Source organism: Nicotiana sylvestris, chromosome 2 (genome assembly GCF_000393655.2).
Source record: "Nicotiana sylvestris chromosome 2, ASM39365v2, whole genome shotgun sequence".
NCBI classification, from domain to species: Eukaryota; Viridiplantae; Streptophyta; class Magnoliopsida; order Solanales; family Solanaceae; genus Nicotiana; species Nicotiana sylvestris.
Window position 1 is genome coordinate 211,121,339 of NC_091058.1, and position 22,984 is coordinate 211,144,322.

A 22,984-nucleotide genomic window follows, 5' to 3' on the forward strand; every position below is an offset into this window, starting at 1 on the left:
ATCCCTGGACTAATTTATTCCACCTGGGAGGTTATAATCCCAAGTTTGATGAAATAAGGTGGGATAAGGTAGGATATCCAGAATTAAGTTTGGGATTAAATTTATACTATGTTTAGTTGACGGTACAAAATTGATCCTGGAAATTTATACCGTCAAGGCGTCAACAAAACATAGTATGAATTTTATCCCACACCGTATCCCACCTTATCTCGTGTATCAAGCGACCCCATAAGGACTGAAACCAATGTAATGTATTGACACCAAATTAACTTCTTGAAAACAGCCTATAAGTAGCAGATATTATAAGTTCAACAAATAGAATTTCATTTGCATAATGTTGTAAAGATCATGACATCCACTTGAGATTTTCTCAAAAGTAAAGACTTGATACACATTAGTTTTCAAAGAGAGTTACAACTAATGTTTAACCATACATGTCCCACAAATTTATTATTAGTAGCTAGGAAGTACATTACACCCGTGTCCTGCCACTGTCCTGTATATGTAGAGTTTATCGACGAGGCAACTTTCTGGTCTTGTATCTCGATGACCCCTCTCATCTATCTATAACTTCAACATCAACCGGGGGAAACTTCTGAGCTTTGCAGCATTGGCCAACAGAGCCTCGTCGCCAAAGGGGCAGTCTCTGATCTCCAACTTATGGAGTCTTTCACAACCGGAGAACACGTAGTAGAGCTAGATCACTATCCCCTGCAAAATTTACGGAGAGCATCTCTAGCTTCTTAGCATGGGCCTTGATGTACTCATCCACGAGATCCATAAGGAGGCCAGAAAGCAAAAGTCGCCGCAATCCCTTGCAGTGTTGCACGATTGCTCCAAAACCAGCATCAGGCGGTCCGAGGGCTAGATAGTCAGGAGTTTGAGGCTTGATTATATATACACAAAGGTAGTCTGATCATGTTTTGACGGTTCCTTGCAATAGTAACGAAGGTGGCGCTTGTCATTTGGAAGCCAGCTCAGACAGCTACAAAGCGTTGCTCTGTCAAGGATACATTCGGTTCTTGCGCATACATTTGGCTCGGAAGGAAATACCCTAAGTTCTTACAAGAGTTAGCAATCTCATGAAGACCGGTATATGTCTTCAATATAATCCAGCACCTGCAGTCACATTCAGATGCACGGATTAAAACTTTTTCACCTGCAAGGACAAAAGTACTCAGAAAGAGTAACCTTGATAATTTCCCATTTCTTAAACTAAAAACTTACCACAGAGAACAAGCACAGGGGCAAAGTAAAGTGTCAACTCGAGTCTCCTTCTTATAATGAAACGAGAGTAGATCAAGCTTTGAGGAAAATTTGTTGCATTTCTTGTCTGTTTTTCACAGCTAACGGAGCAAGAGTAGCAGCCTGTGCAGCCAAGTTATCTACAAATACAGAGCTAGCTGCAACAACAAGTACAACAGCATTTTGAGAATGCACCTGGTTTGGTTGGACATTTGGTGGAGGAAATATAGGAGGACCTGTTGATGATGAGACAGGAACAGGACTAAAAATTGCTTCGGGCCGAGGTGAACGAGTGCCTTGTTGAGGGGCTGGCATAGTGACAACGATGATTCAGGTTGCCTCTCCATCAAAATTGAATCAAAAGAACCTTTCCGCGTGGATTTCGGACAAGGTAAACATAAAGCCAACAATCTATAAGGATTGAAAGAAGCCAAGCACTGCGCAATCACGTCCAGGATCTCCTTCAAGACTCTTAGGTGAAATAAAATGGAGCAAATGTAGTAAGAGTCTAAAAAACCAAAGCTAGCGGAGGAGCCCTGCCAAAAAAAATTGGTATATATGTAATACAATATATGCAAGCATTCAGTTGATCATGGCATGCACCTAAAGAATAGTTGACAAAATCGCCGAATGAAACAGCAAAGATGACGATTTTACCAAAAATCATCGCACACAAGTGGGGATTTATCCGGATGAATCCTTTAATTGCTATGGGATAATAAATCTAGTCAAGAGAAAAAAAAAAACAGAATTATGGCGCCGGTTGTAGGTAAATTACAGCTTTTTACTAGAGAAATTCACATACCTGATGACAAATTGATGCAGATATTTTGGTATGAAGAAATCAAAGATCATCCTGAAATTGATTGTTTGAGTGTTCCCCAGCGACGGGGAAAGTAACCGGAGCTGCTATCTCTCTGGGAAGAGTTGAACATGGAGCTTCAATCAGTTGCATAAGTTATTTTGTCTACTAAGGCATCACCTTCAATCAAGCCACGATTAGAAAATACTAGCGATTAAAATTGGAAAGAATTAACTATAGGATGATTTAACCTTTCAGGAAAGTTGATATTCTTAATGCTACCAAGAATAATACCTCCATTATTCTGGACAAATTCATTGTAGCTTGTGGCATCAAATTGTGAGAATAAACACTGGCACCTTTGGATTAATTTTATCAGCTTCCCCCTTATATTATCACAACTAAACTTCTTTTTCTTAGTGGGAATTCTTGTTTGAGCGCAACACGCATCTTTACCAGTAACTGGCCTGGAGGATTTTTAATAACACTTACTGTTGCACATGAGGCCAAGTATTGTACAGCAGCACCTATTGAAACATCTTGATCAAAGATACAGCAGCCTCAAACTCCAAATGAGTCGATGGGCTGATTCTTGGTGCGCATGAATTCCACCAGCCTGCATCACAATTAAAACTCTATGCGTCGATGAGCTGATTCTGATGGTATAGCTGACTCTCCGCAACGACGGGATAAAATTCACTCAGATACTGATAATAAGGGATGAGATAAAGGAGGTAATAAACTCATCTATACTCACATCTATACGCACTGGAGGATTTTTAATAACACTTACCGTTGCAGCACCTATTGAAACATCTGGACCTGAATATCCCCCCATCATATGCATCAATGGGCTGATTCTTGGTGCGCGTGAATTCCACCAGCCTGCATAACAATTAAAACTCTATGCGTCGATGAGCTGATTGTGATGGTATTTCTTGAAAGATACATAAAAACTTGAAAAAGCTGAGATATAAGATAACTTTCATATAATACAGAAGTTAACCACCTTTTGTTTCACTTCTTGCTATCCTCCAAATACACCTTGTAATCAATATCTGAGTGAATATTCATCTTTAGACTCATTCCGAACAAGGACCTGAATCCTGTCTTCTCCTATCAGATCTTCAACATATTGCTTAATCTCTTGAGCGGAATCTTCAAGTTGACGGCTTTGCCAGATATTGATAATTTTTAATGAAGAAATATCCCCAAAACTAGGCGGAATCTCATCAAGCTCAGGACAATCCCACAGTTCTAATTTCTCAAGCATGGGAAAGGGTTCCTCTCTAACCTCCCACTTAGCAAGATTCACTTCCCACAACCTCAAATATTTGAGATTTTGGAAGGTGTCTTCCTCCCCCATGTTCCATTCTCCCCTCTCGATGATTGCGTCTTCAAGGTACAACTCTTCAAGGTTGGACAGTCTTCCTATTGTTGATAGTGAATCGGATGTCAGAGGAAACTGATGCAACCACAATATTTTCAAACTCGAAGAGAATTGAAAATTCCACAGTCGATTTTCAAACTTGAAGGGTGCGCTATCACTTGAATTTGAACTTTGAAAAGTTACTTTGAGAGATTCTAGTTCATTTAAGAAGTCCAATTTCGGGAACCAATATCGACCTGTTGAACAATCCCATGATTCCTTGAGATAAAATCCAAGCTCTTGAAGATTGGGAAACCTTTTGAAAATATCCTCTGTGTCTTTTGAATAGGAAACTACGAGTCCTTGTATTAATCTCAACTTGTCTAACTTTGAGTCCTCTGCTATCAATTCTGGCTCATCTGTATCCAAATCAAAGAACGAACAGTCATCTATCTCCAGTACTCGCAACTTAACAAGATTCCAAATTGTTGGGAATAATACCAAGGGTGGTCCATGTTTATTCACCCATAGAGTTTCCAGATTTAAGAGATTTGAAAAAGATGAAGGCAGAGATTTAACTTCTGTACGAATGCTTAAGTACCTCAAATGAACCAATGTGCATATTTCATTCAACAAAGAATCATTCACCAGAATAACAGAGTCATCCAGTTGCAACACTCTAAGAAGCCTCAAGTGTCTTAGGTGACATATATCATTAAGACTATTGTGATGATATATGTATCCAGTTATCCTCAAAGAATAGAGGTGTTTACCAGAATGCCTATTGTTATGCAAAAGGTGCCGTTTATCATATGCAATGTCCATTTGACGTGGCATCAGATCTGAAGAAGATGATGATGGAGCACTTAAACGTATCTCGCCAAACAATTTTTCCTCTCTTGCTTTTATCAAACAAAAGTCATGCACAAGATCATGAATTTGGCAAGTCCGATCGTCACCTATTTCATTGAACGAAATTACCAAGCTACTGGAAATTAAATTATCCAGATAAATCGAAACCACTTCTTCCACACTCTTCATATCTCTCTGCTCCAAAAATCCTTCAGCAAGCCATAAAATTTCCAAATGACGAACTGGAATTGCTTCGTCCTTCGGAAAACTTGCAAGGTGAATCAAGCACAACTTTAAGGGATCAGGTAAATGGTCATAACTTAATGCTATAACATTCATCACGTCCTGTTCTCTACGGAAAATGAAGGAATTCAAATTATTTCGAACTTCAAGCCACACACTCCTTTTCTTCTCCTTCCCTGCAATGACTCCAGCAATCAAATCAACCACCAAAGGAAGCCGTTTACAGTTTTGGACTATCTCTTCCCCAACATCCAGTAGTTCATCAGGGCAACTTTCTTTTCCAAAGACCTTTTTCTCTAATAACTCCCAACTTTCTTCAAGTTTTAGCAATCGAAGGTCAAGAGGATCACTATGGCGTTGTGCATCCATTGCCACTTTCTTTTCTCGAGTCGTCAAAATAATTCGACTTCCATTCTCAACTTCAGGAAAGGGTCTTGTCAATTCTTCCCATGCTGCAGTTCCCCACAAATCATCTAAGACTATAAGGTACCTCTTTCCAAACAGATATTTCCGTAGCTCATCAACAACATCAATCTTCTTACCAAATTTCGAAGTTGAACCAACAACTTGATTAAAAAGTTTTTTCAGCAACTCCATCTCGTCATACTTTTGATCGACTGTACACCATGCGCGGATGTCAAAATGACAAAAAACTGACTTATCATTATACACTTTGTGCGCCAAAGTAGTTTTACCGGAACCCGGCATACCAGTGATCGAAATGACATCAAGTGTTTTTGGTCCACTGGTGAGCTTCCTAATTATCAAGTATGTCTCCTCTTCAAAACCTACGATTATTTTACTAGATATTGATGACTTACGCGCAACTGGCTTGTTGGCAGAGTTCACAACAATGACGCCCATGTTCTTGGGAATCTTCTTATGTAAATTTGAGACCTCTTTTTTTATAAGACTGATCTTTTCTATGGCAAAGGGAAGTGAGAAAATAAGATGTAAGAGACCATTATCTCTTACAATAATTGAATCAATGATATCTTTTGTCTCGTATGCCACATCTGAAACACGTGCCCAGAGATCTTTATACAATTCTTGCTCAACATTCCCAAACAAAGATCTTATGAATTCTAGATCTTCTTTCACTAACCTGATTTCTTCCTTTATCAAAGCAACTAAATAAGCATTGGAATTGAGCAAATCATTTAGGTGTCTAAGTAGAAGATGCATGAATAGGGGTGCATCACTCATGGGAAAGTAGAGTTGAGATGAGTTCGGGGCTTTCAGGTAAACATCTTTGAGTTCTCTCTTCAGGAGTTCAATATTTTCAAGCAAGCCTAGAGTTGCACTGTTTGTTTCATTGGTACTCTCTCCTTTCTTTGATTTCTCTTCTAAGTCGCGAGCAATAGCTGATACGTCCTTGGTAAGTGCTCCAACATGTGCTAGGAATTCAAACAACTTGCCATTATGAATAAAGTCCTTAGGCACATCAGTGAGAATGATTAATAGGAACTCTATCATAATATGAATGTTTCGTGCCCCTGGAGTGCTAACGGTAATAACATTTATCATGTGTTCTTGTAGATGAATCAAATATTTTCTAAGAATGTCCGGAGAGGTTTCTAGGAGCTGCTTAATAAAGTGTCCAACTTCTGCTGATGTTGAAGCTTTCAAATTTGTAAAACATATGTGCATAACCTCCAACTGAGTTGGAATAATCTCCAAGAATGAATGTTCTAACTTGAAGAGTAGAGAGTGTCCACAAATTTGATTAGGCAATAGGAAGCGTCCTACTCTCTCAGCCATTAGTTGAAACTGAGGTAAGACATATTCAACAATCTCATGCCCAACGCAACCATTCACTATCAACTCGTGAAAATCTCTTATATTGCAACATACATTCTGAAGAATCTCATATTCTGTCATGAATGGAGAAAGTTGTTCAGCATGATACTTGGAAAGATGATGGAGATTCAGAACGAGAAAGTCCAGTTCCAATATCAGCTTTTTAGTTAGATCCACGTCAACAACTTTTTGAATTTCTTCATTCTTTAAGCTCTCTATGAAATCCAGAACATTGAGAGTGTCCTTGCGAATGGTAGAAAATGATACCTGCCAAAAGACCAAACATTATATCAAATTCTCACAAAGAAAGACAGTTAATTCTTTATATATTATATTCTTAGAGTTTGAGCAACTGGTTATGTATCCAAAATAAGCATGTCAAGAAAATGGTTTACTATGCATATGTTCAACTGCATTAAAAGAATATGTTCAGCTGGTGTTTTCCCCCCTTCAATTTACTACATTATGCACTAAAAAGGGGGATGGACGATTTAGTGAAGATTTATTCTAACCGTTCCGAGGAAGAGATGAATAGAAGTAATTGTCAAACATATAAACACAACTTCTTGAAAATCATAACTAACCAGGATTGACAAACTTTATAATATTTAGTTGTTTTTTTGTTCTTACAACAAGAAGTTTATAATTCTATCAATAAGTTCTTATTCTTTGTTATAAAATAGTGAATGCATGTCTCTGATAGCAAAACTTGCTCGTACTCGGTATTTGTACCAAAAAAATACTAGCTTAAAATTATTAAGCGATTTAATAATGTAAGAATATATATTAAGTGCTTATGTGCATCTATTGGTTTAGTATATAAAGTCATAATTAATCGAAAAGAAATAAAATAAAACAAATAAGAAACAAAATTTGTCTGATTCATGATATTAAGAAAAAAAAGTAGTATAGACGTCATGTATTTCGATTTCTTCAACCATAGGTTCATTTGCCTCAATTTTTTTTCTTTAGGTTCAATTTCTGACGTATGAGGTGAAGAAACGGAAGTAGAGGTGATTAAGCGAAGGAGGGAATAATCACAACATACATCACGGATTTCAATGTCTTCAACCATAGGTTCCTTTTCTGAAGCGGAAGGAGTAAGTTTTTGCAAATAAACACCAATAGCATCAAGAAACGCTCCACAACGCCCGTGAAATCCCACAATAGCTACACCTTCTTTCATCACAAGTGAAAATGGGGTTCCACCAGCCTCACACCCAAATGGTCCATAATTTTTTACATTAGTTATGAAACATAGAGATTTTATAACCGAAAGGCCACAATAATGTCCAAATGTCCCCTTGATGCCTGTTAAATATTCCAATGGAGTTGCCTCAATAACAACCTGGGATTATTGTAAATCACATAAATAAGTAGCAGGGTCGGAAATTTTGACATGAATTCAGAAAACTGCAAGAATGTCATATTAGGATTTGAAATCCTTGAATCCTCTCAATGCAAAGGAACCGACAAACTTTAATATGAAGCAACAAGTGCATTCATATCTTTGACTTGAAAGATGCTTATATGACCATAGATTTTACGTTGTGTATATTAAAAATGCAAAAAGTTGCTACACTATCATATTAAGTTGCCCAATAACGTGATTTTTCATATCAAGAGCCTGGTAAGGTAACTTGAAGGTGGTAAGAAAAATGAATAACCTGCTATAACTGGTTTAAATATCTTAAATTATTTCCTTTTACATAATTTAAGCTCATTTCTATGACATGAGACACTTTTGACTTGAGAAGAACGTTCCAATCATGAGAAATAAATATGCCAACTACAATTTTTTTGACTTACCTTGCTTATTTGGCCTCCATTCCCACCAAACTTTGGTGAGCCTATGGTAATACCTTTTTTAGTAACAGTTCTGAACATGATGGAGTCTATAATATCTCCATGAGCAATCAATATTTCTTTAATGGGATTTTTCAGCTTGTAATTCCATTTTGATCCACCGGTGCCTCCCCATGGCTCCAACAATATTGAGTCCATCTTCACATGCATAACAAATCAATGGCTCCATTATCAAATTTTTATCCCTATATTGGTAGTGTTATTTTGCAGTGGAAATATCAAAGAAATGAATATGGATATCATGTAAAAGAAGAGAAGGCAAGGTACCATTGTTGGTGTCTTTATGATTTATATTTTGTAGTACATATATAGCTAAACTTGAAAAAAGTTACTTCTCATAGAGTGTTACATTTTTTACAAAGTATTAATACAAAATAATGAACAACTGACATGAGAAACGAAACATATAAGAATTATGCCATGCCTTATTCACCCCTTTAACTGGCTTTGATTCTTTTTAAGTGTTATTATTTATTATTTAGAATGGGGTTGTGATCACTTGCTATTTAGGCTTAATTTTGGTATATAACATATTTCAATCATTGCATTTTTGTACAAAAACTGTTATAGGAGCAAAGTTTGAGTAAGGGCCTTTTGATAATTTAAGTTTGAAGTTAGAGGCTTCCCAGTTTTAGTATAGTATGCTGATATTATACACTAAAAAGGGATTAATAACTTAATGAAGGATTTCTTTAACCATTTTTCCGAGGAAGAGATGAATAGAGGTGACCTCTAACACTATGCTTTATGATGTTTACGTTGTTTTTTCTTTTATTCTTTCAGTTATAGGTTGTTATTAAAACACAAAAATTTAGGAATTGATGGACCCTATTATTTGTTGATTAATATTATTATTTCTATTTAATCGATTTAGGCTTAGCTACTTGATTATCTTCACTTGTTTGTTCTTTCCATAGCAAGACTGGTGGACGTGGTAGAGGAACAATAGATAGTAAATGAGAATATTCGTACCAGCTTTGTGTCTTCACACTAGCAAGTGGCATATTCTTTACGAAGGCATTGGAAAAATTTCAGTATGTTTCTCTCTTATGCAAGTTGGGCATTTGTAATCCACATGCGCCAATTGAGGGAGGGTATTAGGCGTGTATATGTTGTACATATTTTATGGAGAAAATGTATAAGTATCCCCTGACCTATACCCGGATTCCCAACTACATAATTTTTCTATGCGGGAATTCTATTATCCCCCTAAAATTATTTTAAATGGAATTATTTGCACCCTAAAATTAGACAACCAAACTCTTGGCAAGTGGTAAGCTACACGCACCCCCACATGTTTTAGTACTTTTTTTATTCTTTCTTCTTTTTCTTATCTTTTTTCTTATTATTCTCATTTTTTGGTTATTTCATTCTCTTTCTTTTTGTTTTGGTCACCGGCGGCATAAAATGGTGGTCGTCGTAATTTCACAAACACCATTTTCTCCGGCAATTTTTTTTTCGGCGACAGATTTTTATCCCGATCTAAGTGTGTTTTGTTATATATATAAATTTTTCTTGAAAATATAATTTATGAGTGGGAGGAAGAGCAAAAGAAATAAAAACGAATATAAGCTGAGAAAACTTTTTCTAGTTAAAATTTAAATACATCATTTTTTTTCCGGCGTGGGAAGGTTTTTCGATGATGAATTTTCTCCCCCAAATTTGAGTGTATTTTGCTTCTCTTGTGAATAGATCTTTTTGAGAGTTTAATTTGTGTGTGAAAAGAAAAAATATAAAAAAAAGGTTAGACAAAGTCGCCGATGAATGAATATTTGCCGGAATTAGAGAAGAAACGAAAAAAAAAGTAAAAGAATAAAGACAAAGGAAAAGGAAAAGGAAAAATAATTAAGAAAAAATGGTAAAAAAAAATAAAAAATAATTTAAAAATCAATTTTTCTTGCTTCTCACTCTCCCAAACTCACTCTCCTTTGGAAGAGTGAAATACGCACACTCTGTTACGTCAGCGTTAAGAGTGCAAATAATTCAATTTTAAAAAAGTTTAGGGGGGATAATAGAATTCCCGCAAAAAAAAGGTGTGTAATTAGGAATCCGGGTATAGGTCAGGGGTACTTATGCATTTTTTTCCTATTTTATGAAGGTGAAGTATTGTCCACTGTGTAACTACAGGTGAAGCACCGGTGGTCCATATACCTAGTTGCTCTCCATAAATGTTTAGGACTAAATATTTTTCTATTTGTTAGGATTTACTATTTGTAAATATGTTATTTTGTTACTCAATAGAAGAAGGGAAGGCTTTTCTTTTCCGCTCTGACCGAAACATGTTCCATATTTTCGCAACAACTATTAAAAAACATTGAAGTTTTAAGGGTGTGTTGGTATGATAGAAAATATCCGGAAAATGTTTTTCTATTTTTCATTGTTTGATTGCACAAAATAGTTTGAAAAATATTTTCCTAAATATCATATTTTCCTGAAATTGGAGGAAAATGACTTTCCTAGAAAAAGTTAGGAAAACATTTTTTAAAAACTCCACTTACCCTCACATCTATCCCTAACCCCCGCCATTGGGAATATCCTTTGGATTTCATATCTCAATTTTGAAGGATTTTGGTGAAGATTCGAGTTGGTTTTGGTTGGAATTTTAGGTTGAAACTCGAAGAAGAAGAAGAAGACATAAATAAATTGTATATATTTTGTATTCATGAAAGATGTACAAATGACATACAATATACACAACTAACATAATTGTATATCAATATACACAACTAACATAATTGTATATAAGTTATATATAAATTGTATGTGTTACAAATCATATTCACGTACGTTGATTTATGCCATAAGTTAGTCGACGTAAATCCGAGAAGAGATTATCTTTGAGATGATAAGAAGTTAGTACTATTGGTCTTAAATGATACAAGGGTGTATAAGGGTGGTTAACAAGTATTAAAAGTTAAACGAATCAAGGATGTGTATCGATTATCGAAAGTTGAATAAGTTTACTATAAAGAATAAGTATTCACTTCCAAGGATTGACGACTTGTTTGACCAACTCTAGGGTGCCAAGTATTTAACAAAGATTGACTTACGTTCAGGGTATCATCAGGTGAGGATTAAGGAGAAGGATATTCCAAAGACGGTCTTCCGGACAAGATATGGGCACTTTGAGTACTTGGTGATGTCGTTCGGGCTAATAAATGCCCCAACAGCTTTTATGGATCTCATGACTACTGTATTCAGGCCCTATCTTGATGTGTTCGTGATCGTATTCATTGATGACATAATGGTGTATTCTCGTTCGGAGGCGGAACATGTGGGTCACTTGCGGATAGTATTACAAACGCTTCAGGATTGTAAGTTATATGCTAAGCTCTCCAAATGTGAATTCTGGCTAAACTAAGTAGCATTCCTTGGCCATGTGATATCTGAGGAGGGTATTAGTGTCGACACTTATAAGATCGATGTAGTAAAGAATTGGCCGAGACCTACAACACTATCAGAAGTCCATAGCTTCCTGGGGCTAGCAGGATATTATAGGCGATTTGTAGAATGGTTTTCCTCTATATCAGCACCATTGAATAAGTTTATACAAAAAGCTAGTAAGTTCCAGTGGTCTGACGCTTGTGAACGAAGTTTTCAGAAGCTATAGCCAGTGTTCACTCTCCCAGAAGGAACATAAGGTTATGTGGTATATTATGATGCCTCAGGTATAGGTTTTGGGTGCGTATTAATGCAACGTGGGAAGGTGATTTCTTATGCATCAAGACAATTGAAGAAGCATGAAAAGAATTACCCGACCCATGATTTGGAATTGACTGCAGTAATATATGCTTTGAAGATATGGCGGCACTACTTATACGACATCCATGTTGACATCTACACATATCACAAGAGTTTGCAATACATCTTCAAGCAGAAGGAGTTGAATTTGAAGCAGCGTAGGTGGCTTGAATTACTGAAAGATTACGATGTCGAGATATTGTACCATCCCTGTAAAGCCAATGTTGTGGCAGACGCTCTCAGTCGTAAGTCAATGGGAATCTTAGTACACATTGAGGCAGGTAGACAAGGGTTGACTAAAGAGCTTCATCAGCTAGCTAATATGAGAATCAGATTGTTAGACTATGGTGACGGAGGTGTTGCTGTACAGAATACAACAGAATCATCATTGGTAGCCGAGTTAAATGCACGACAATACGAAGATCCTACCTTAGTAAGATTGAGAGAGAGCATTCAGCAGTGTAAAATTATGGCTTTCGAGATTGGAGGAGATGAGGCACTGAGATAATAGGGCCGATTATGTGTGCCTAATATGGGAGGGTTGCGAGAAAAGATTATGATTGAGATTCATCAATCCCCATATTTCATCCATCCCGGCTCGACAAAAATGTATCATGACATTAAGGAGCACTATTAATGGGATAACATGAAGAAGTCTATTGCAGAATTTGTAGACCAGTGTCCTAATTATCAACAAGTAAAGATCGAGCATCAGAAACCCAGTGGATTGCTTCAGAATATAGAGATTCCGGCCTGGAATTGGGAGGTGATTAATATGGACTTCATTATTGGATTACCTCGCTCTTATCATAAGTCTGACTCCATCTGGGTGGTAGTTGATTGACTTACAAAATGTGCCCATTTTCTGCCAATTATGACAACTTATATAGCTGAAGATTATGCGAAGTTGTATATCAAGGAAATTGTTAGGCTTCATGGTATGTCGTTATCTATTATATCAGACCGAAGAGCGCAATTTACGGCTAAATTTTGGAGGTCTTTTTAGAAGGGTTTAGTGACACAAGTGAATCTCAGTACTGCATTCCATCCACAGTGTGACGGACAGGTTGAATGTACCATTCAGACACTTGAATATATGCTACGAACACGTGTTCTGGATTTCAAGGGGAGTTGGGATGACTATCTTCCACTCATAGAATTTGCCTACAATAATAGCTACCATTCCAGTATTAAAATGGCCCCATACGAGGCACTATACGGGAGGAGATGTAGATCACCACTTGGATGGTTCGAAGTCGGTGAAACAAAACTATATGGGCCATATTTGATTCACCATACCATCGAGAAGGTGAAACTGATAGAAGAGCGGCTGGGGACGGCACAAAGCAAGAAAAAGTCTTATTCTGATGTCCGACTTCGTGATCTGGAGTTTGAGGTTGGTGATTGGGTTTTCCTGAGAATCTTGCCGATGAAGGGTGTTAAGTGTTTTGGGAAGAAGGGTAAGCTGAGTCACCGATATATTGATCCGTACAAAATTCTTTGACGAATTGGACAGGTTTCTTATGAGTTAGAATTGTCATCCGAATTGGAATTTGTTCACCCAGTATTTCATGTATCTATGTTGAGGAAATGTATTGGAGACCCTTGTCGGGTCGTCCCTATCAAAGATGTACAAGTTACAGAGGATCTATCATATGAAGAAGTGCCAGTGGCTATATCAGATCGACAAGTCTGCAAGCTGAGAACAAAGGATGTAGCTTCCGTCAAAGTATTGTGGAGGAACAAGAACATGGAAGAAATGACATGGGAAGCAGAAGAGGAGATGAAGTCTAAATACCCTTACTTGTTCTAGATTAAAGATAACGAGGATGTCGGGGGGACGCAGGACGTATTAGAAGGTGAAATGGCTCTATAAGGTAAGTAGTAGCTTGAGAATAGTCTTCCTTAATACAAAATAGTGATACACAGATAACGTACATATCCATAATGCTTGGTATAGCCTTGTGAGACTATACGTTGGGTTTAACTGCTTGCAAGTTTGGCTAGTGACCATTTTATAGTGGAAACTCGGCCGGAAATTTCCATTAGAATCCACGATGAGTTAGACTCCCCATAAACCCTTACATTCGAGGACGAATTTTCCTAGTGGGGGAGAGTGTTACAAATCATATTCTCATACGTTGGTTCATGCCATAAGTTAGTCGACGTAATTCGAGCAGAGAATATCTTTGAGAAGATAAGAAATCAATCATATTGGTCTTAAATGATACAAGAGTGTATAAGGGTGGTTAACAAATATTAGAAGTTAAACGAATCAAGGATGTTGTAACTCGTATTTTTGGGTAAACCTAGGGGTGCTAATATTCTCAATAGGTTGTTTTTTAAGGTATTTGAATTATATTATATCCATATCATAAGTCTTGAAGTCAAACAAGTTAAGAAACAAAAGCCAATAAAAGTTGTCGCAACTTATGTTCATAATTTTACTTAAACTTTAGGTCAAATGTTACTATGCATTTTTTTAGATTTACCTGGAATTACGGGGTGATCTACCCACCAATTTGAATAACTATGAGTCTAGTTTCCAACGCATTAAACCGTTCATCAATACGATCGCGGAGTATAGAGATATTCGCATTTTTGCGAGCATACGCAGATTTGTAGGTGACAAGTAGGTGTATCACCTACTTGCCAAAAGGAGAGGACACAATTAAAAGCTCCAAAGTCGACAAAGAGGGGACATTTAAGGGCTTATAAACTCACTTAATTCACTCATCTTTCAGACCATGGAAATCAGATATAACCCCTGCAACTCCTCCGCAAAAATTTCACATAAACCCTAGAATGTTACGATGTGATTCTAGTGCCGAAAAGGTTGGACAACTTGCTAGTCTCTCTTTCTCCTTCTTGTAGTCGTGTTGAGGAACTGATTTTTTTACGAAGAAGGACCAGGTTTCATGGATTATACTCAGTACAAGGTAAGTGAAAATGTTGGTTTATGTTTAGTCAACAATGGCATGCTAAAAATGTTGGTTTATGTTTAGTCAACAATGGCATGCCAATTGGAAGAGTTGGTGTAGATGCTAGGAGGAAGCTTCCTCCTTTGATGTCACCCATGACATCAAGAGGAGGTAGTTTGATGTCACCAATGACATCAAGAGGAGGTCTTTACCTCTATAAATAGATGCACTCCTTCACTTGTAGAAATCATCCCAAAATAATACAATACATTGTAGTGAGTAGAGAGTTAAGAGAGAAATTCTCTTAAGTGTAATTGGGAAATCTCCCCTTCCTTTGTTAATATTAAAAGGACAATTGTTCTCTGGTGGACGTAGGATTATTTTGATCCGAACCACGTTAAATCTTGTGTTCTTTCTTTTACGTTTCCGCTAACAATTGGTATCAGAGCGACAGGATTCTTTAACGATCCAAGGAGAAAGAACAAGCAAATATGAGTTCCATGAAGTTTGAAATTGATAGATTCAATGGACGCAACAACTTCAATATCTGGAAGATCCAGATGATGGCGTTACTGCGGAGGGAAGGTTCAATCCATGCTATTGACGGAAAGTATCCTACGGATATATCAGCTCCCGACAAGGAGAAGATTGAAGGGGATGCATTGAGTGCAATCCAACTATCCCTTGCACCTAACGTGCTTTGTGAAGTGAGTACGGGTACCGAAGAGACGGCCAAACAGTTGTGGGAAAAGCTAGAAGGGCTATACCAAGACCGATCAGTGACAACAAGAATGTTGTTACAACGGCGTCTTCACACATTTAAGATGGGGTCAGGTACTTCGTTACAAGATCATTTAGATGCGTTTAATAAACTTGTCATGGACTTACAGATTGCAGGAATTAAAAGGGAGGAGGAGACGCTTGCATGTGCTTTGCTATTTTCATTGACTTCAGGATATCGTGATATTGAGAATTCAATGATGTATAGCAAGGAGCCTATCAAGCTTGAGCAAGTGCGGCAGGCACTTAACTCTAGTGATGTGCGGAGGCACATTGAAGGAGATAGAGATGACCAGGCAAGTGGCCTCTTTGTAAGAGGCCGGACTAGCCAACAGGGAAAGACCAAATCAAAGCACAGATCAAAGTCTCGTGTGAACAAGAAGAATACAGAGTGTTGGGGTTGTGGCAAGAAGGGGCACTTTGAACGAGATTGCCCAATGTCAAAGTCCAAGGAAAAGGCGAGTGCATCTACAGTTGAACAGGTACATAATTTTGATAATGATTATGTACTAACAACATCGTGTAATAATAATAGTAGTTATGAAAACAAATGGGTGTTAGACTCTGCTTGTACTCTGCATATGACGTTCCGAAAAGACTGGTTTAGCAGCTACGAGAAAAGTGGAGGAACCGTAGTAATGGGCAATAATGCAACTTGTGCAATAGTTGGCATTGGCTCAGTTCGGGTTCGCTGCCATGATGGAATCGTGAGGACTATTACACAAGTCCGTCATGTTCCTGATCTGAAGAAGAATTTGATCTCCTTGGGTACTCTGGATGAACAAGGCTACAGGTACATGAGCGAAGCAGGAACTATGAAGGTGACTAAAGGTTCTTTAGTCATGCTGAAAGGCAAGCTGGAGAACGGCCTTTACACATTGGCCGGAAGCACCATTGTTGGCTCTGCAAATGCATCTACAGTGCAGTTATCTAATGATGACAAGGCAAGACTATGGCACATGAGACTAGGTCATATGAGCGCACGTGGACTGGAGATGTTGAGCAATCGTAAACTTTTGGAAGGTGAGAAGATCAGCACGCTTGACTTCTGTGAGCACTGCGTTCTAGGGAAGCAGAAGAAGGTCAGCTTCAGCACTGGCAAACACAAGACAAGAGGAGTGCTAGACTACATCCATTCAGATTTATGGGGTCCTTCTAAACTTCCATCGAAGGGCGGAAAGAGGTATCTTCTCATTTTTATTGATGATTTCTCACGAAAGGTTTGGGTGTATTTTTTGAAGGCAAAAAGTGATGCTTTTGAAGCATTTAAAGAGTGGAAGATTTTGATTGAAAATCAAATGGAGCGGAAAATCAAGTATCTTCGCACAGACAATGGCTTGGAGTTTTGCAATGAAGAGTTTAATGAATTCTGCAAGGTTCATGGGATCTCAAGACATAGGACTGTCAGGCATACCCCACAGCAGAATGGAGTTGCCGAGAGAATGAACAGAACTCTTCTTGAAAAGGCTCGTTGTATGCTCCTACAAGCCAAAATGTCCAAAGTATTTTGGGCTGAAGCAGTTCACACTGCTGCTCATATTGTCAATCGATCTCCAGCATCGACAATTGACTTTAAGACTCCGAATGAGGTATGGTCAGGTGAACCCTCTAACTATTCATACTTACGAGTATTTGGGTGTCCAGCTTATTATCACGTTAATGAAGGAAAGCTTGAACCAAGGGCTAAGAAGGCCATATTCGTAGGGTATGTGGATGGAGTAAAAGGGTACAAACTTTGGTGTTTGTCTTTACTCAAATTTATAGTTAGTAGAGATGTCACCTTCGATGAATCCTCTATACTTGATCCCCGTAAAGTTTCCGTGGAGTTTTCAGGAAACAAGAACAACGAGCAGGTGGAGCTTCCGGTGGAGCTTGCCAAGGAAAAGGATCAAGAGACTCAGGTTAAAGATGAGTCAGAAGATGTAGGCGTTGAAGAACTTGCTGTCAATGAACCATACACAATTGCGAAGGGGAGGGAGAAGAGGCAGACACGAGAACCGGAACGCCTTATAAATCAAGCAAACTTGATTGCATATGCGTTCGTAGCTGCACAAGAAGAGATTAAAGATCTGGAGCCCTCCTCGTATATTGAAGCAACTTCTTGCAAGGATGCCGCACAATGGCGGTTAGCCATGACTGAAGAGATGGAGTCTCTTCACAAGAATCAGACATGGGTCTTAGTGAAAAGACAAAAGGGGAAGAGGACAGTTGGATGCAAGTGGGTCTACCGAAAGAAAGAGGGAATTCCTGAAGTGGAAGATGCTAGGTTCAAGGCGAGATTGGTTGCAAAAGGTTTCAGCCAAAAGGAGGGAATTGACTACAATGAGATTTTCTCTCCGGTCGTGAAGCATAGCTCAATTCGCGTGCTACTAGCATTGGTTGCACAATTTGACTTGGAGCTTCAACAGCTTGATGTCAAAACTGCTTTCTTACACGGTGATCTAGAAGAGACAATCTATATGGATCAACCTGAAGGTTTCCTAGCTGAGGGAAAAGAAGATCACGTATGCCAACTAAAGAAGTCTTTGTATGGTTTGAAGCAATCCCCTAGACAGTGGTACAAGAGGTTTGATGCATTCATGACTACACATGAATTCTCAAGGAGTGCATTTGATAGTTGTGTGTATCACAAGAAGATGTCTGGTAACTCAATGATTTATTTACTGTTGTATGTTGATGATATGCTTATTGCTGCTAACAACATTACAGAGATAAATGCTTTGAAGAAACTATTGAGTAAGGAATTTGACATGAAGGATTTAGGAGCTGCAAAGAAAATCCTTGGTATGGAGATTTCAAGAGAAGACGATGTTGTACATCTTTCTCAGAAGAGGTATATTGAAAGGGTTCTCGAGAGATTCAATATGCAAACGTGCAAGCCTGTAAGTACACCATTAGCTCCTCATTTTAAACTTTCAGAGTCACAAATGCCTCAGTCTGAGGATGAGGTGGAGCATATGTCAAAGATTCCTTATGCCAGTGCAGTTGGTAGTATTATGTATGCTATGGTATGCACACGTCCAGATATTGCTCAATCTGTAAGTGTGGTAAGTAGATACATGTCCAACCCAGGAAAGAGGCATTGGGAAGCTGTCAAGTGGATATTGAGATATCTCAAAGGAGCTTCTGGTGTTGGTCTTACCTTTCGAAAAAGTGGTACAGGTATTTCAATTCTCGGTTATGTGGATTCTGACTATGCAGGAGATCTTGACAGAAGAAGGTCCACAACTGGATACATCTTTACCCTCGTTGGCAGTGCCGTCAGTTGGAAGTCGACTTTGCAGTCGATTGTCGCTTTGTCTACGACAGAAGCAGAATACATGGCAGCAGCGGAGGCGGTAAAGGAAGCTATCTGGTTGAAAAGTTTAGTAGCGGAATTGAGTTTGGTTCAGCTGGAATCAACTCTTAGATGTGATAGTCAGAGTGCTATTCATCTAATGAAAAATCAGAGATTTCATGAGCGCACTAAACACATTGATGTCAGATTTCATTTTATTCGAGATGTTATTGATGAGGGAACTATCAAGGTCGTGAAGGTTATCACAGACGATAATGCTGCAGACATGTTGACCAAGATAGTCCCGCTCGCTAAGTTTGCACACTGCAAGGACTTGGCGGGGGTGTGCATCAACTGATGCAACTCCGAAGAGAACAGTTGCTAGGTGGAGGTGGTATGTTCAACAATGGTTTGATTCTTCTTGTTTCTTACAACGGGGTTGCCCAGTAAGCTTAGAAGTTTTGGCCAGAGTTGTTCACACGCTCGAAACGCAAACCAAGGTGGAGATTGAAAATGTTGGTTTATGTTTAGTTAACAATGGCATGCTGAAAATGTTGGTTTATGTTTAGTCAACAATGGCATGCCAATTGGAAGAGTTGGTGGAAAGAGTTGGTGTGGATGCTAGGAGGAAGCTTCCTCCTTTGATGTCACCCATGACATCAAGAGGAGGTAGTTTGATGTCACCAATGACATCAAGAGGAGGTCTTTACCTCTATAAATAGATGCACTCCTTCACTTGTAGAAATCATCCCAAAATAATACAATACATTGTAGTGAGTAGAGAGTTAAGAGAGAAATTCTCTTAAGTGTAATTGGGAAATCTCCCCTTCCTTTGTTAATATTAAAAAGGGCAATTGTTCTCTGGTGGACGTAGGATTATTTTGATCCGAACCACGTTAAATCTTGTGTTCTTTCTTTTACGTTTCCGCTAACAGTAAGGTTATGCTTCTCCTTCCATTATATATGCGTTTGCGAGTTGTAACTCGATCGAAAAGAATTAGACCTAGCGAGTTTCGAAAGAGTCGAATGTTGCTTGTTCTTGCATCATGGTTGGCTGGTTGTGAACTTATTTATAAGTTGAATTCATGGCTGGTTTATTAGATAAGAGGATTAATTATGTACTTTTGGTTGTGTTTCTCAATTTGAAAGAAAAGACAAGTCGAAACGTGTTTAAGTAAACTGAAATATTAATTTTGAGTTGCTGAACTTGTGGGACTGTTTTGTGGGTTGTTTCCTATTGCTATTGGGTTGTCTCTTTTGCTATAATTTTTATGGAGTTGAGAGGAGAAAGGGTGGGGAGAAACACCACATAATGGTAAGGTTGTTTGCTGGTCGTTCGTCATAACATTTTCGGATTGTTTGACACTATTATGGTTGCCGTTTTGTGTATGAATTGATAGGGGTATGTTGGGCTGTTTGGTGATTATTTTGGCTTGTGTGAAGTCATATATATAGGGGAGGTGTTGTTCGTTTCATCGTAAAATAGGTCGTGGTCGATACATAATAGTTATGATGCTTAAACGATAACGATCGTGTCATTTCTCTTATTGTAGACTAAGGAGTCGTGACATTTGCATAGATTGAGGTTGTGCAGTATATATACAAGGTATGTGAGGCTATCCCTTTCCTTCTTTTCCATGACTTCGATTGTGCATAATGCAATGAACGAGCTTCCAAAGGCACTCTACTCTTAGAAGCTAGCAGTACTTACATTGTTTCCATTCTTATGGAACAATTGATGTTGAGGTTGCTTCTCTTATTCTTATGTTATCAATGTTATTGGTACTTCCTGATTCTTATAAGATTCTTGATGAAGAGTTATTCCTAATAACGTGTATGGAGAATATCGACCTTACGTCACTCCGAAAGGTTCAGAATATGATTCCAATAAGTCCTGCATATATATATATATATATATATATATATATATATATATATATATATATATATATTTTAATCTACCGAGCCGTGCTATTGTCGGCCGGGCACGACACATATTGTGCAACCACTGATCAGTTGGGTTTTACCAAGCTCCATGTGGCCGGGTACATTTTACCGAGCCTATTACTGTCGGGTACGATATGATGATGCTCACAAAGGCGTATGTTTTAAAAGTTTTATATATATATATATATATATATATGTGTGTGTGTGTGTGTGTGTGTGTGTGTGTCATGCATTTCATATCAGTAGCCCTCAGAGGTATCTAGATGTTACAGGTTGTATATTCTCTATTCCTGTTTATATTACTATTCTTACTTATGTTTTCCTGCCTTACATACTTAGTACTTTATTTGTACTGACGTCCTTTATATTTGTGGACGTTGCATGTCATGCTGCAAGTCCGGATAGAAAGGTAAACTCAGCTCCCCCACCACAGTAGTCTTCTCAGTTCAGCGGTTTTTGGCGAGATCCGTTCTCCGAACTTGCCGTGGACTTGGTATGCATCTTTGTTATAGATATTATGGGTATGTCGGGGCCCTGTTCCGGCAATGTTGCAGCACTTATGCTCCTTTAGAGGCTCATAGACAGGTGTCGACTCATGTATAGTTTGGTATGCCTTGTCGGCTGATTTTTGTTGTCTTTCATGGGAGCGTGGTAGCTCGTATCTTATATGTAGTTTCTTGGCAGCCTTGTCATCCCATGTTATGTATGTTCATTCCATTATCTTTCATTGTTTGTTGTTCATAATTCATATCTACCATTTATAATGATCTCGTCGGCCCTTAAAAATAATAAGGAAGGTTAGATAAAATGTACGTTAGTGCTCGGCAAGTATGACCCGGGTGCTAGTCATGATCCTCCGGTTTGGGTCGTGACAGTATGTAAATTGTAGTTTTCTACCATATATATGTACAACAAAAGGTTAAATTCAAATTGTATATAATTGTAGCTATTGACTGAAATTACTGTTGAGAGTCCCATTATCATTAATTCAAAGGTTTCACCTTACGAGAATTCTTAAAAATTATTATTTGATGGTGCATGGTATGCTTATTTATTACTACTACCGATGAGCTAGTAAGAACTAACAAGTATGTTTATAATTTGAAAGAAAACACAGTCAAGAACACAAAGTTATTCCTCCCGAGATTGTTACACTTGTTGTCAACAGTATAACTATAAAGTTTCAAAGTCTAAAATCGTACCTGATCAGTTGTAGAATATAGTTGCAGTACTCTGTAGTTGAATAGAGTTTCTCTTTTCTGGAAAAAATTTATTTTAGTGTCTCAGTGGAGAAAAAACACGTTGGTTTCTTCTTTTAAGATAGAGTTGTGTTTCTTCCTTTTTTTATATATATTAAAATTATACATACATATTGTATTTTAAGGATTAAATATTGGACAATCATCCAAGTCAACATTAGTTGTAATAAACATATTGTATGACATGACATACCGATAATTTGATTGCTTTCCCTTTCTCGCTTTCTCCTTCACTTTGTCCTCCTCTTTCCATTATTGTAACTTTTCCTTTCAATTTCTCAAGATCTGATGTATAAAATACACATAAAACCTAATCAGGAGAAAGAATACAATGAAACTGAAGAAAAGAAGCATAAAAAAGCCATAGCAGAAAACATGATTGGCTAAGATCATGGTTGACTAACCTTTTTTATTGATATTGAAGATGAAAAATCTGTGAGAATGCTTTCGATCTCCTCTCTGTTGTTGTGTATGTATAATGTATGAATTCGTGTGGAGGTGAAGAGAAGGAGAAGATATAAGGGAACTAGGGCACCAGATCATTTATGTTGGGTAGAAAAATGACAAAAATATGGTTGGGCATTAAATTTGAAATAGTCTCTTGAATATACTTCCGAGTTGTTTCTCTAGGTTTGCTAAAAGTAAGCATTTTGTTATATACTGTATTTGATAAATTGTGATGGTTTTTTTTAAAGGGAACTCATATTTAGAGTTGAGAAGGGAGCCTTGGAGCAACGGCGAAGTTATTTTCGTGTAACCAAGTTCGAGTCATGGCTGCCCTTCCTTGGACCCTGCGCGTAACTGCGAAATGCCTTGCGCATCATGCTATCCTTTTTCCTATTTGGAGGTGTAATTTTAAAATTGAATGATTTCATGATATAA

At 37.9% G+C, this 22,984-nt stretch overlaps 1 protein-coding gene across 6 annotated transcripts; it reads right to left on the reverse strand.

Moving 5' to 3' along the window:
* Positions 1 to 300: 300 nt before the first annotated feature.
* LOC104221492 (putative late blight resistance protein homolog R1A-3) lies at positions 301 to 22,677 on the reverse strand. 6 transcript variants are annotated; one of them, XM_070168466.1, is made up of 13 exons: positions 22,507 to 22,676; positions 22,296 to 22,387; positions 22,046 to 22,102; positions 8,121 to 8,315; positions 7,360 to 7,659; positions 3,057 to 6,578; positions 2,841 to 2,932; positions 2,342 to 2,663; positions 2,051 to 2,227; positions 1,903 to 1,969; positions 1,482 to 1,781; positions 1,228 to 1,403; positions 301 to 1,119 (listed from the first exon to the last, which is right to left on the reverse strand). In XM_070168466.1, the coding sequence occupies exons 1-6, from the start codon at positions 22,643 to 22,645 to the stop codon at positions 3,099 to 3,101; spliced, it is 4,263 nt and encodes a 1,420-aa protein (XP_070024567.1). In that variant the 5' UTR covers positions 22,646 to 22,676; the 3' UTR covers positions 301 to 1,119; positions 1,228 to 1,403; positions 1,482 to 1,781; positions 1,903 to 1,969; positions 2,051 to 2,227; positions 2,342 to 2,663; positions 2,841 to 2,932; positions 3,057 to 3,098. The 6 variants fall into 6 exon arrangements, with proteins under 6 accessions (XP_070024567.1, XP_070024568.1, XP_070024566.1 ...); XM_070168467.1 differs by having other exon boundaries at positions 1,228 to 1,781; positions 2,051 to 2,162; positions 2,540 to 2,663; XM_070168465.1 differs by having other exon boundaries at positions 1,228 to 1,781; positions 2,051 to 2,162.
* Between the last annotated feature and the right edge of the window lie 307 nt (positions 22,678 to 22,984).

What these genes read in the sequence shown, in the direction of transcription:
- LOC104221492 (XM_070168467.1), bottom strand. Translation starts at nt 22,645, where the DNA reads ATGATCTGGTGCCCTAGTTCCCTTATATCTTCTCCTTCTCTTCACCTC. An exon ending in GGAAAGCAATCAAATTATCG is followed by an intron (nt 22,103 to 22,295) that starts GTATGTCATGTC and finishes AATTTTTTCCAG; the next exon opens with AAAAGAGAAACTCTATTCAA. An exon ending in ATGGAGGCCAAATAAGCAAG is followed by an intron (nt 7,660 to 8,120) that starts GTAAGTCAAAAA and finishes CAATAATCCCAG; the next exon opens with GTTGTTATTGAGGCAACTCC.